The 12,269-nt window shown below is 39.0% G+C and overlaps 1 protein-coding gene across 15 annotated transcripts in view; it reads left to right on the plus strand.

Moving 5' to 3' along the window:
- LOC146004042 (nucleolysin TIAR-like) overlaps nt 1–12,269 on the plus strand; it is a 1,204,848-nt gene that overhangs the window by 1,157,694 nt on the left and 34,885 nt on the right. For all 15 annotated transcript variants that reach the window (XM_083142629.1, XM_083142628.1, XM_083142630.1 and 12 more), the window contains one exon: nt 4,734–4,914. In XM_083142629.1, coding sequence (XP_082998755.1) covers nt 4,734–4,914 — 181 coding nt within the window. The remainder of the gene's footprint in view (nt 1–4,733; nt 4,915–12,269) is intronic.

Raw genomic sequence — 12,269 nt, forward strand, 5'->3', positions numbered from 1 at the left:
GGCCGGCCCGTGGTAGCGAGACGGGTCGGTAAAGGGTTGGGTGGATCTCTTCAAAATAATAAGTTGGTGTGGGTGTTTGTTCAGTTGACGAGGATCAAGGGCATGATCTTCCGAGACAATCCCTTATTTTTAAATCGCTTCAAACTATCAAGATAATTTCCAGTTCAGTGACTTCCTATTTTATGCACAAATACAGACCCCACCCACGCTTGGTACTTTACAAAAGAAACATGCTTGCAAATCCCGCAAAGAACTCCCTAAGTGAGTAGTTGCCTCCCACAGTCCTACACACTTAGGTCAAATTCTTACAGAAGATTTATAAGGAGTATAAATAAAGGAACAAGTAACAATGCTAGTGTACATCTTTACGCATCACCGAGAAACACTACATCAGTGTACTCTCAGAAGAACATTGTCATAAGAACGCGCAGATTTCGTGTTATAGCTTTATTTTCGAATCATTGGCTGTTCTTGGTTGTAGGTCCTTCACTTAAATATTTGCAAAAGAAAATAAATTAGATCCGGTGGCCTTGCTGGCTCAGTTAATGTCGCGGCATCTTCGAAGTTTGTAACATAGTGTGTCAAATTAAGAATCTAGGTAGATCTTTAATGGTCCATCACGCAGAATGTGGGAAAACAGGTTGAGAATTTGTGGATTAGCTGTGTCCGGAGAATGAGATTGTGGCTAATCGCGAAGATGAGGATGAGTGATGATATGATGAAGCGACGCTCACAAAGAACACATGCCCAGGCCCGGATTCGATCGGTGTGCTAACCCCTCAGCCACGGAGTCGGAGAATAAGAAAAGGACTCACGAGCGCCAGACGTTTGCTGTTAAGTTATTAAGTCCACTTTATGCACAAATAGGCTAATCGGAACTGAACCTTCAGATAAAAGTGGGAACCGATCCACTATGTGGCTCCACAGGTTATGTAACCCGGGACTCCTTAATTACAAGACGATAACGTTACCACTAGGCCATCGGGGAGACCGTTAAACATTTTCTATTTTTTTATTATAATATAGAGAGAACTCGAATCTAGAATTATATGTCAGTACATTTTAGATTACACTGTCTTAACTACCCTGCAGTTTTTCAGGATACAAAACTAGAAAGTCACGTTCTTAGCCAACCCAACTCGCACAATCCTAAACACTATACATTTGGCGGTACGGACGACAAGCAAATGCATTTTTGTAAAGAAACGCCAGCGCACACACACACATCGCATTACTACGCTCATGCTTTGTACATCACCACAGTGCTTCAAGAGACACAGTGACACGAGAAAGCACTACTGCACTACCGCATGTTGGCTTTCCCCCCACCCTCTTCCCTTCCCACCCCTTCCTAGTCGTGCTCCTGTTTTTAAAACATCCACCACGCCTTTGCCATAGATTGGAAGTGCCCAAAAAAGTAGGTATCTTTTTTTTGGAGTTTTTTTTCTCGTTTTTTCTTTTACCTAATACTCATATGTAACAATATATTAGTAGAAAAGCATCCGTGGCCTTGTTGAGAATGAAATGGTGTTTTTTTTTTTCACATTTATATTTATCTTAACGAAAATTCTGCTGTTGGCAAAGAGGTAAGGTGCCTACATTTTAATTCTTATATGCATTTGTTACAACTTATTTAATGTTCTATGCCAACTTTTTCTCCAGTTCTTTCACACTCACATGTATTAATCTATTTTGATTAATCTAATATATTTCGTAGTTTTTTCTCTCCTCGTTGTTGTTTCGAAAAAAAATCAAAAGAAATAAAGCACTTTTTTTTATTAAGTACCCTTTTCTTGAATCTATCCCCCCACTTGATCTATCTCGTTGTTCATAGTTTTCATTGATATCAGTAGATAATAGTTGGGCACAAGGAATGCAGCTAAATTTTTTCGCCTGTATGTTTTCACATTTTTTAATTACAAGAATAGTTTTCTTACATAATCTTATTGGATGTATTTTTATTACATTTCCCAAGTATGTATTTTGATGACAGTTTTTTTGAAAGTTTCTAATGATCTTTTTTGGTACATGATCTTCCACATGTATACAGTTTTCCCGTGAGAAACGATTGTGTTCTAATATTTTTTTCTACAGACCTGGTTCATATCCATTTCCTTGAAATCCCTCCTCATGTTTTTATGTGTATGCTCAGAATAAAATGTGCAGATATAGGGCCCCCCCATCCCCCCTTGCTGTTTTCGTAATCTGGCTAGCTTCCATGCATGTTGCAATTTTCCCCCGATTTTTTATGTCTGCTTTTTATTACGAACTATCTTTTTTTGTACTCTGGTTCACCCTGAGTTCAGCACTTCTTCTCTTTCCATTATCAAATTAGGAAAAGAAATTTTAAAAAAAAGTACCGAAAGAGTATGTAGCAAGATGTGCTTTACACAGAACCTGACCTGTTATTTACATTAAAAATAAAATAATAATCTGAAGTAACACAATAATCTACATGGATAATTTATGTCAGTTTTCTTGTCACTTATTATTATTTTTTAAAAATATTAAACTTGATGTTAACTAACGCATCTGTCTTGATTGGTTCCTTAAACCAGCTGAAAGAAGCATTGTTCTGTGCGGACTCCAATCGCACGGCGTTTTTAGTCTTACGTGAAGTAACTGGGATAAATTGGCTTGTACATGCACTGTAATATGTGCGAAAAGGCGTAAAGTTCAAAAATTAACTTACCAAATGACCTTTTCAAAAAAGCCGATTGGAGTCACTTCGTATCTTTGTACTAAAAATTTTCTTACAGAATTATAGGAAAGCGATGAATTGTTAGGAAGACAATATTGTTATCTCTTCTCTTCAAATACATATATATATAAGTATATATATATATATAATAATAGTAGTTAGAGGGATGTTTCTTTCAGTATTAGTAATAGCATAGTTAAGACTCCACACGTTGACAAATGGTGATAACAGGTACGTCCCTTGGTGAGTATATTGTATAATACACATTTCTTATTGCTATTTTTTATGGTTTGCCGGTATTGGGTCTTCTGGTAGGATTTAATACATATTTTTAAGTGGTTCAATATAGAAGATGTCTACAGGATTAAGAGGAACAAGGATTGGTCTTCTATGAATTCACTCACACAGACAGGGTATTTTTTATTTTCGTTGTTTTTTATTTTATTTTTTACTTTTTTTATTGTTCAGGCGTGTTGTTCTGCTATGAATGTGTATTTGAAATTACTAATTTTTATAGATAGTTCATGTAATCTTTTTTTCCTCCGAACAAACAGGATTGTAGTTAGTATATTAGAGTTTATAAGTATATATATATATATATTCAACTATGCCTTTCCTTGAGTCTTGTCGTGTTTTCTTGGGGGGTGGGGGGTGAACAGTTGTAAAATTCGTATTTGCAAACGTGGTCATGTCATGTTGGATCAGTCAAAACCTGCACAGGTTGACGAAAATGCTTTTCAGTAAGGTATTATAGTTAAAAAACTTGCTGTCAACCTTTGGAATGGGTTCGTTCTTGTGGTTGGACTCGTTGTCCAAGAGCGAAAGTTATGATAATGTTTTGAAAGTTTGGACGTGCAAAGTATTTGCAGCAAATGGGCCGTGCGAATCTGAATCATGTGTGTCCTTGTCCAGGTTCAGCCTTTGAAGACATCAGGTTGCAGTTGTTAAGGTACACTTTATGCACAGAGATGCTAATCGATTGGATCTGCAGTTCAAAGTGGGATCCGAACCAGTATGTCTCCATCGGACATCAAATCCGGAACCCTTTGATTCCAAGGCGTTAACAATCCCCATCAGGGAGGCCCAGGTTGCAGTGTAGAGATTTAGTTTTGAGTGTTTCAAGAGTAAAGGCTATGCTAGTTTTATTCAGAACCTACATTGCACTGTAATGAGAAAAGAAGAGAAAAAAATATTTGCCGTGTATAAACGAACTTCCACTGTTTCAGTCATGTTCAAGTCTGGATCGATGAGAGAAAAAAATACGCAATATCTGCCTGAATCTATAGGAGTTCTGCAATCTATGCTGCAAAAACTACTTGAAACTTCAGAGGTTATTTTGTTCCAAACGTTCAACGACAAAATTAAAATTCTCTTGGATATGCTTCAGTGGAATTTGAGGTGTTTTTTTCGAGAGTCGGTTGTCACATTGTCTCTGAAAACGACACGTGACTGCTCCTGCAATCCACACTGGAGGTCAAGCATGTCGTTACTCAGGTAGACGGTGATATGAGAGTCCTGTGTGTTTGGCATCAGATAGCCATTTTTCAGGTGTCAGAATAGAGTTAGTAGCTTCAAGATTCCGAGATATACAACAGCACCGTATATCTTCTGCTACTTCTGAGCTTCTGACTGAAGGTCTTAAGAAAGGAACAAGACAAGTGTCTTGATAAATGTGGAAGTTCTGATACATTGCTCGAGTCTAAGCATTTTCTGTTTATATACACCCTGTGTGGTCAGTGCTCTCACAGTTTAAGTATGACCATTACAACATTTCTAAATTAATTGCAAGGAAAGGCAGTAGCAGTAGAAAGGAAATAATTTCCCATTATCTTTCAATAGAACTCTTCAGTAGTCAAGTTCGTAGCAAAATTATTTCGTAGATTTAACATAAGCATTTGTAATTTTTCACTGCCCCATTCACTAGGCATTTATTTGTTTTTTTGCAATTCTGTTGTACATGTTTTTCGATGTTACTAACGAATGTTTTTGTTTTGTTCCTTTTCCTTCCCGCTTTTTCCAATATGGCGTGTAGGGAACACCAAGCCTCTTACCTTTGACGAGGTCTACAACCAATCCAGCCCGACCAACTGCACTGTCTATTGCGGAGGCATCACCAATGGCCTCACCGAGGAGTTGATGCAGAAGACATTCTCACCGTTCGGTCAGATTCAAGAGATCAGAGTGTTCAAGGACAAGGGATATGCCTTTGTGAGGTGAGTCCGCATTCATTCTAGCGTTTTTGTTAAATTTATTTGAATGTGTAATTGCAGATAATTTCACACTAATAGAGAACCAGCCGAGCATAAAATATCAGCACCCTTAATATCAGTGTGTTGTAATCCAAAGCATTCAGTTAGTGCTCATAAATCCACTCTTGGTTAGACAGGGTAGCTTCTCACCGGGAATTGTGCATGAATTCTACGTGCATTTTTCTCCATAGACGTGAGAAATTCCAACTTTTATTAATCCAAATCCCTTTCAATTTATACATATACTAGCCTACTAGCTGATTACCCAGCGTTGCCAGGGTATTTATTTATCCCAATCTTGTATTAGACAGGAAAATAATGAATTCTAACTATAGTGTAAAATGTAACTAATTTTAAATGTGATCGTGAATGTCACCAATTAGCTTAGCGACTCCGAAAACTATGGATTCCACACTAATATCGGTCGTTTCCGCAACACAGCCTGAATGTTAGACAACCCGAGAAACACTGTCGTTGTGCGGGATTGCACAGAGTCACGGATGTCTGTTTGTGCGGAATTTAATATCGGTCTGTTTGGATTATTCTTAAATGTCACCTCTTCCCACTCCATCCCTAGGGGTGCCAGGGGTGTCTTACCCGAAAAGTATTCTTTCCAGATTGCAAGTGATACGTGTACCAAGTTTGGTTGAAATTGCTCCATGCGTTCGAGAGTTATGCCGGAACAAACAAATATACACACCCACACACATACATCAATTTTTATATATTTAGATATAAATGCCATGAGACAAGTTTTTCACAGTTTAGTTTTTATTTTCATCGAGAAAGAAAAACAAAACTGCGTGGAAAATATAACAAAATTCTCTCAATCCATTTGCTTTGTTAGTGTCATTTGCAGAGCAATCTATCTGAACAGACGGACGATTATTGCAAGATATCTTGAAGCTGATTGTGTAAATTTGAGTTTGAAATTCTTGTACAATTAACAGTTTTTCGTAGATTATATTATTTGGGACTTGTGTTTGTAGATGTATTTCGAGTCTGAGTATGTGAAATGGCAACCTCACACCTTAAATGACATATTTTAAATATATATACGGTTTAATTGAATTGGATTAGAATTTTTGGATTCATTGGGATCACACATACCCTATATATTGTTAAGATATTTGTGTGTGGGTAGTGAGAGGCGGTATTACGTAAGGTTGAAATAGAGAAAACATGTGCTAGTACCCTTGAATTTTTGGGAAGTTCACCTTGAAAACCGGGAATTATACTAGAATTTTATCCTGTTAGATGTCGTATTTGCCTGCTCAGAAAAACACCAAACGTCTTACATCATATATCATATCGACACCTGCCCCCATGTGTTTCGAGACTACTTGCTAATGACTAGTTAGAAATATGCACAGTACCCTGAGGAAGGAGACAAAACCTATCTGAAACATAGGAACTTAAAACAGTTCTTAAAAGTCCAAAACCTCAACATGAATCAATAATCACTAATCACACCTAGAAAGAACAATCTTTGAGAAGTATTTTCTATTCCTATCTTCCTCGTGGAAGCTCATCTCATTTTGCTTATACTGAATTTGGTAGGATACAGCACTTTATCCATCTCTTCACATCTTTGCTTTCGAATATAGAGATTCTACTTCACGAGAGGAGCATTACTCATCGTGTGGTTCGCATAACTATAATTTCTTCTTTCGCAGAATTTCAATTGATAAAAATCAACCACACTTTCAAAGCCTTGCAATCACATATTGATGACTTATCTGTTCACAACACTTTCCTGTGCTGTGCTCTTTTATTGTTTAGTGGTTTTATGGTTTACCACTAAAAATTCAGTCTCTTGCTTCTTTCCTCGGAATTAACGTTTCGAAATCTAATTTTGCTAATATTCCAGAATCAAGCCTACGTTCTGACATCCGTCAGTATGTACTCCTTTGTGTTCCCTTTGTCTCGTCAGACTCCTGGAATTGACCTTTGCTTCGTGGTAACCTGGGGGGCAATTGCTTGATTTTGAGCCTTCGTACGGCTTAATTTTGTTTTTTTAACCTGGCGTCTTCCTCCCTGCGTTTCGTTTTCCAAAACGCAAGAAGTTATTTGCATTTTCCCGGCCCCCGCTACCCGCCCGAAAGCACTTTCCCCCAGGCACTCGTTACGGTGCATGATCGCGGCTGAAAGACATGAGAAATCACAAAGCACGAAATGGTATTTTCGTGTTGCGAAGCACTCGCTCGTTGATACAGTATATTCATTAGCGCTAAAGCAAGCAACAAAGAGGTCGTAATTCATATTCTAACCTTGGTTGTGTTCGTGTCAAAAATAATATGGCTTCCCTCCGCGCAGACTCCCTCCTGCAGGATTAATTTCTTGGAGCAACAGCCAGCTCTCTCTCTCTCTCTCTCACGCGTCGAAAATATAAATACCCTCTCACTCTCTTTGTGTGTGATTGACCTTGTTTGTCCGGATCGTCATTTTTTAAATTGCACACTGTCAAATGGATTACTTTGCCTTTTCAAACGAATGCCCCCCCCCCTCGTCCCGGCCCTCGGAAAGCAGCGTCGTGGCGAAAATATCTTTCTGATGACTTGGGTCACGTGATAAATTCGTGGCTAGCGCGAGACGCTAATTCCTGTAATTATCTCTGCGGGAAAAAAAATGGAAAAAAAGCTCATGCCTCGTGACTTTCTTCCCACGGTCGACTCATGCGTTTCAGCACGTTAACAGGCTACAAAGCTAGGAAACTGAGTTCGAAAGTAAATTATCACTTCATGTCTTTCAGCTAGTAAGACAAATGTATTTGAAAGCAAACGATGCCTCCATGCCTTTTAGCAATTTAACATGCACGGTGTGTGTAAAGAGGGTTCAAAAGTAAAAAGTCACTCCATTCGTTTCATCAAATTAACGGGTACAAAGTGAGAAAATGCTGTTCGAAAGTAAACAATCACGCCATTCCTTTCAGCAAGTTAAAGGGTACAGAGTGAGTATATAGTGTTCGAAAATACAGTCACTCGTTGACAAACAAATCCCTTCTGGCAGTACAGTTAAAACGTGGATTACAATCGAATTTTACATGGCAAGTCTTGACATGCGGTCCAGGGTCACTGTAATGGTGAGGAAATAACCGTCTAGCGTGAAATTTGATAAGTTCTACTAATTCTTGATCTATCATAGCATCTGTCGATTTTTTATTCGAATCTTGCCGTAGAATTCGAAGAATTTTAACACTCCATCAGGAACATAATGTGCACTTAGACGTACAACTTAAGTTTTGCACTGCTGTTATCGGCTAATCGGAGAGTTGCACGTTCATGATAAGGCGACGCATGTTAGAAACTTTTAAACTGCTTCCATCACGCCTGGGCGAGCGTTGATTAATGAAAACTTCGGAACAGTGCAACGGCTAGAATTATACATTTGTGTCCACAGTGCCGGAAAGAAACTTAAGATCTTTTTTATGATTTGCTTCAGAGAGATGTGGAAGGAATGTTAAAATACAAAAGATTGTCGGAAGAGGTTCGATTGTTTTGTGTTTCTTCGTAGTGGGCTTGGGACTTAGGGGAGTTTTTGCGGAGCCAGGTTAATATACATTCCAGTGACCTTTCTGGTAAAAGTCGTTGAGGGTTCACTGTGCAGGACTGGTCGCTATTCCAGCACAAATATAAACATTTAGAGAACCAGCGTATCCTTGTGGAGCGTCAACCCAATTTGCGATATAATTCGGCACGTTGCATAATATGTAAGGATAGACTTTCATGTAGATGATGATCTCTTGAATATCGCTTGTGTTATTGAACTCCGGTTCACGGCTTACCAGCGTTACTCAGAATGGGATTAATTTATAAAAGATTGAATAGAAAAATCAGGAGTTAATAAATACTCACATTAAAAAAAAAAGTGTTCGTTATTCTACATTGACGATCTTTCTCTCATATCGCGAAATATCAAAGTGTATTGTTGCGGCCAGTGTATGTGAAACGATCTGAAAAAAAATTGTAGCAGTTATATTAATTAAAAAATGGAACGAGCTGCAATACTAAATCGAGACACCCTTGGAATTGCGATTTCGTACCCCGAAAGGGCAAAGGGGTGAGGGTGAGAGGTCGCAGCCTAGTGGAATGTTCATGACGACACAGTCACGTGATCGATGATCGCTCCATATCTTGTTCATCGCACCGTGTCATTATTGACCCGTTGTATGACCACTCGGTACAAACCCAAATGGATATAAATGTCGTCCAATTATCATGCACATTACGCAGAGGGGTATCGTTGTCCCAGAGCTGGTATATACCTTTTGGCTGCCCCAGTTTGTGTTCTTTTTCTACCCTTTTATTTCGTTTGGGAAGAGGGGGAGGGGCATGATTTGTTGCTGGTTTTTTTTTTATGTGATTCATCCAGATTGCGTTCAAGCCATTTATTGCAGGGATGTTTTATTGTGCTGTAATTGCAGTAGCGAAATTTCGGATGGGGCGTTTTCAGACAGAATTATGTTTTACCTCTATCCTGCACTTCCCCGGAGAAAGAGTAGTGTGCCTGTATGACCCGTATTTGTTAATTTACGTCGCTACTGTGGGTAATCGCAACAGAGAGATGAAGCTGATGGACACCCACAAAAAACATCCAGACCGGGATTTGAACCCGGAAACTTATATGGCGAGACCAAAAGTTAACTGCATAACGTTTTCGCCGCCGCTTGTACGGCGGGCGGTTAACTCTGCGGTATCGAATAATTCGGGAATTTTTCACAGTTCCGGGACACTGATGCACAATTCTCATATTTTCCCCGCCTTTTAATCAGCATTCTCGGAGAAAATTTGAGGTATGTCGAATAGAATGAACGTTATTCCGATATTCAAGTTCTTTGAATATAAGAAACTAATACACAGGTGTATCAAATTGACACACACGGAGTCTCCTGTCGCAGGGCATGTGTTTCAGATTGATACACAACCTGCAGCAGCGTGTATGGCACTACTTTGTTACTAAGGCCCGCGGCAGGTTAAGTTTGCAGCAGGTTTTATATATCAATCCACTGTAGAGCGGCACTCAGCATCCCCGTGCCAGTCCCACCTTAACCGCTGATCTGTTCATATCACAGACAGTGAGATCATCCGCAGTATTGCAGCGGAACTATTTTCTGCGCGTACGTTTGGGACTATATATGCGAAAAGTTGCTGCAAGCTTAACCTGTCGCGGGGCTTAGAGGGGGTGTATATATAATTGTTATACACACGGCCTAGGGGAGAGGAATTTTAGAAAGTGTATCATACAGGCCGTGTGCATAATAATTATAAATATCATGAAAATAACTCCGGACTCCCACAAGAAAATGCAAAATTCGGCCTGGGAGTTAAACTGTTAAAAACTCAGTAGAAATATTCTTAAGACTGAAGAAACTATTGTGATCCTGCATACACAATCGCAACAACCGATGATGAGAACTTTTGAAAAAATATCCAAACATACTCTAGCTCAATTAGATCGTTGAAAGGCTGCCGATTTATGTACTTTGCGGTTCTATCTCGACAACAGTATCTTCATTATTCCACAATATATATGTAATATTGGTATATTGTACAGTCACGTACACTTCTGGATAGTAACACTCCCATTGACTTTCCATGGTATCATTACAACCCAGAAGTGTCCGTGACTGTACACCCGCACACATACAGGAGTCCGTTTATAGCAGAGTTTTATCTTTAGTTACAAAGCTTTCCTCTGCAGAACAACGATCACGCCAGGATGTATTTTCTACACATGTCAACAGCTTCGTTTGCTATATTAACTGTAACAAAGCTTCTTAGTGGAACTGTTAAAGTGACAAATCTATATTTAGGAAACTATTACTACTTCACAATTTGATTTCAGTTATCAGTAGTCTCAGGTTCGAATTGCGGCCCGGCTTTGGTGGTCTTTGTTCTCATCCTCATCGCCACGATTAGCCAAAAATGTCAAAATAGTGACGTAAGTACAGTGAAATCTCGTTAAGCCGGACTTCGCTTAATTCGGACAGGTAAAAGGCCCAAAAAAAAGCAGAATGCAAGGTTTTAAATGTGGCTAGAATTCAACAATCGCATTCCTCGTATGTACGTACTGCATTGTCGTATTGTTTTACATTTTACTGTACTGTATAGTGTATTTAGGCCTATGCCCTTTAAATACTCCCTAATAAACGTGTGTTTGTTTGCTATAAACGGAGTTTTAATGCACTTTATACTATTGTTTAGGTTATTTCAGTTAATCCGGACTTTCGTTAAACCGGTCAACTTATCCCTCCCATTAGTCCGGATTAACGAGGTTTTACTGTACTATAATTCAATCAATCATTAGAATAACCACTAACTATCCTGACAATAATAACATTAATAAAAGGGTGAAATGACTCAACATTTTCTAAAGACCTTTTTTCATATGTGTGTCGGTAAAATATTGAACCCCACCCCGCTCCTCGGACCTTCTCAATAGCGTAGTGTACACCGCACCCTTTTACTGGTGGGGGCTCAATTACACGACGGTTCTGATTCCATTTCAGATTCTTTCGGATTGGCCAGTCTGAGCATAAAATAATCCTCAAAGATCACTCTAACAATCTTCAGCTGTTCACAGTCTAGTCCGCGTATGGCCAGATGATATGGAAAAAATAAGTCATCTGCATATAGCGCGTCATGTATATCCCAGATCACAAAACAGCGACGGTCAGTTAATTTGACTGTAATGATGTTAACAAACCTTTAAGCGCAATATTTTTTTTTTAATTTTCTGTAATCTATAATAACTAAAGTTTATAGAAGCAGCGTTGTCTATGCTAATTGTTATTTGCCAATGAAGTCGTGAAGAATACAATGCTGTAAATGTTTAAGAATGTACAATACATATGAGCCTTGACGTGATAGCTCCATTTTGCCGAGCTCCGCCGTGGAGTGGTTAGCACTGTGTTACGACGCAAGGGGTCCCGGGTTCGAATCCCGACATGCTGCGAGTGTTCCTTCATCATATCATCACTCATCCTCATCTTCGCGATTAACCAAAACTGGCAGAAAAGCGAAGTAAAGTCACTCAATCAATAGCTCCATTCACAATAATTTGACGCCAGTACATACGGCCGAGTTCGGTGTAATTCTTATTTAAGCAACTATACTACTTGTGCGTACGTTGAAATACGTCGAGAATCTGCTCGTAATGCCTAGACACTAAATATAAACTCCACACTCCGCCATCCCACCAGGCCAAACGTAATTTGAAACTAATAATTAACGCTATATTTAGCTGTTGCTTACGATTGTTGAACACTGTGGTCGATACGTATGTTGTTACCGCTTTCGACGTGGATCGAGAAAAAAAAG

Source organism: Lepisma saccharinum, chromosome 21 (assembly GCF_977018435.1).
Source record: "Lepisma saccharinum chromosome 21, izLepSacc3.1, whole genome shotgun sequence".
NCBI classification, from domain to species: domain Eukaryota; kingdom Metazoa; phylum Arthropoda; class Insecta; order Zygentoma; family Lepismatidae; genus Lepisma; species Lepisma saccharinum.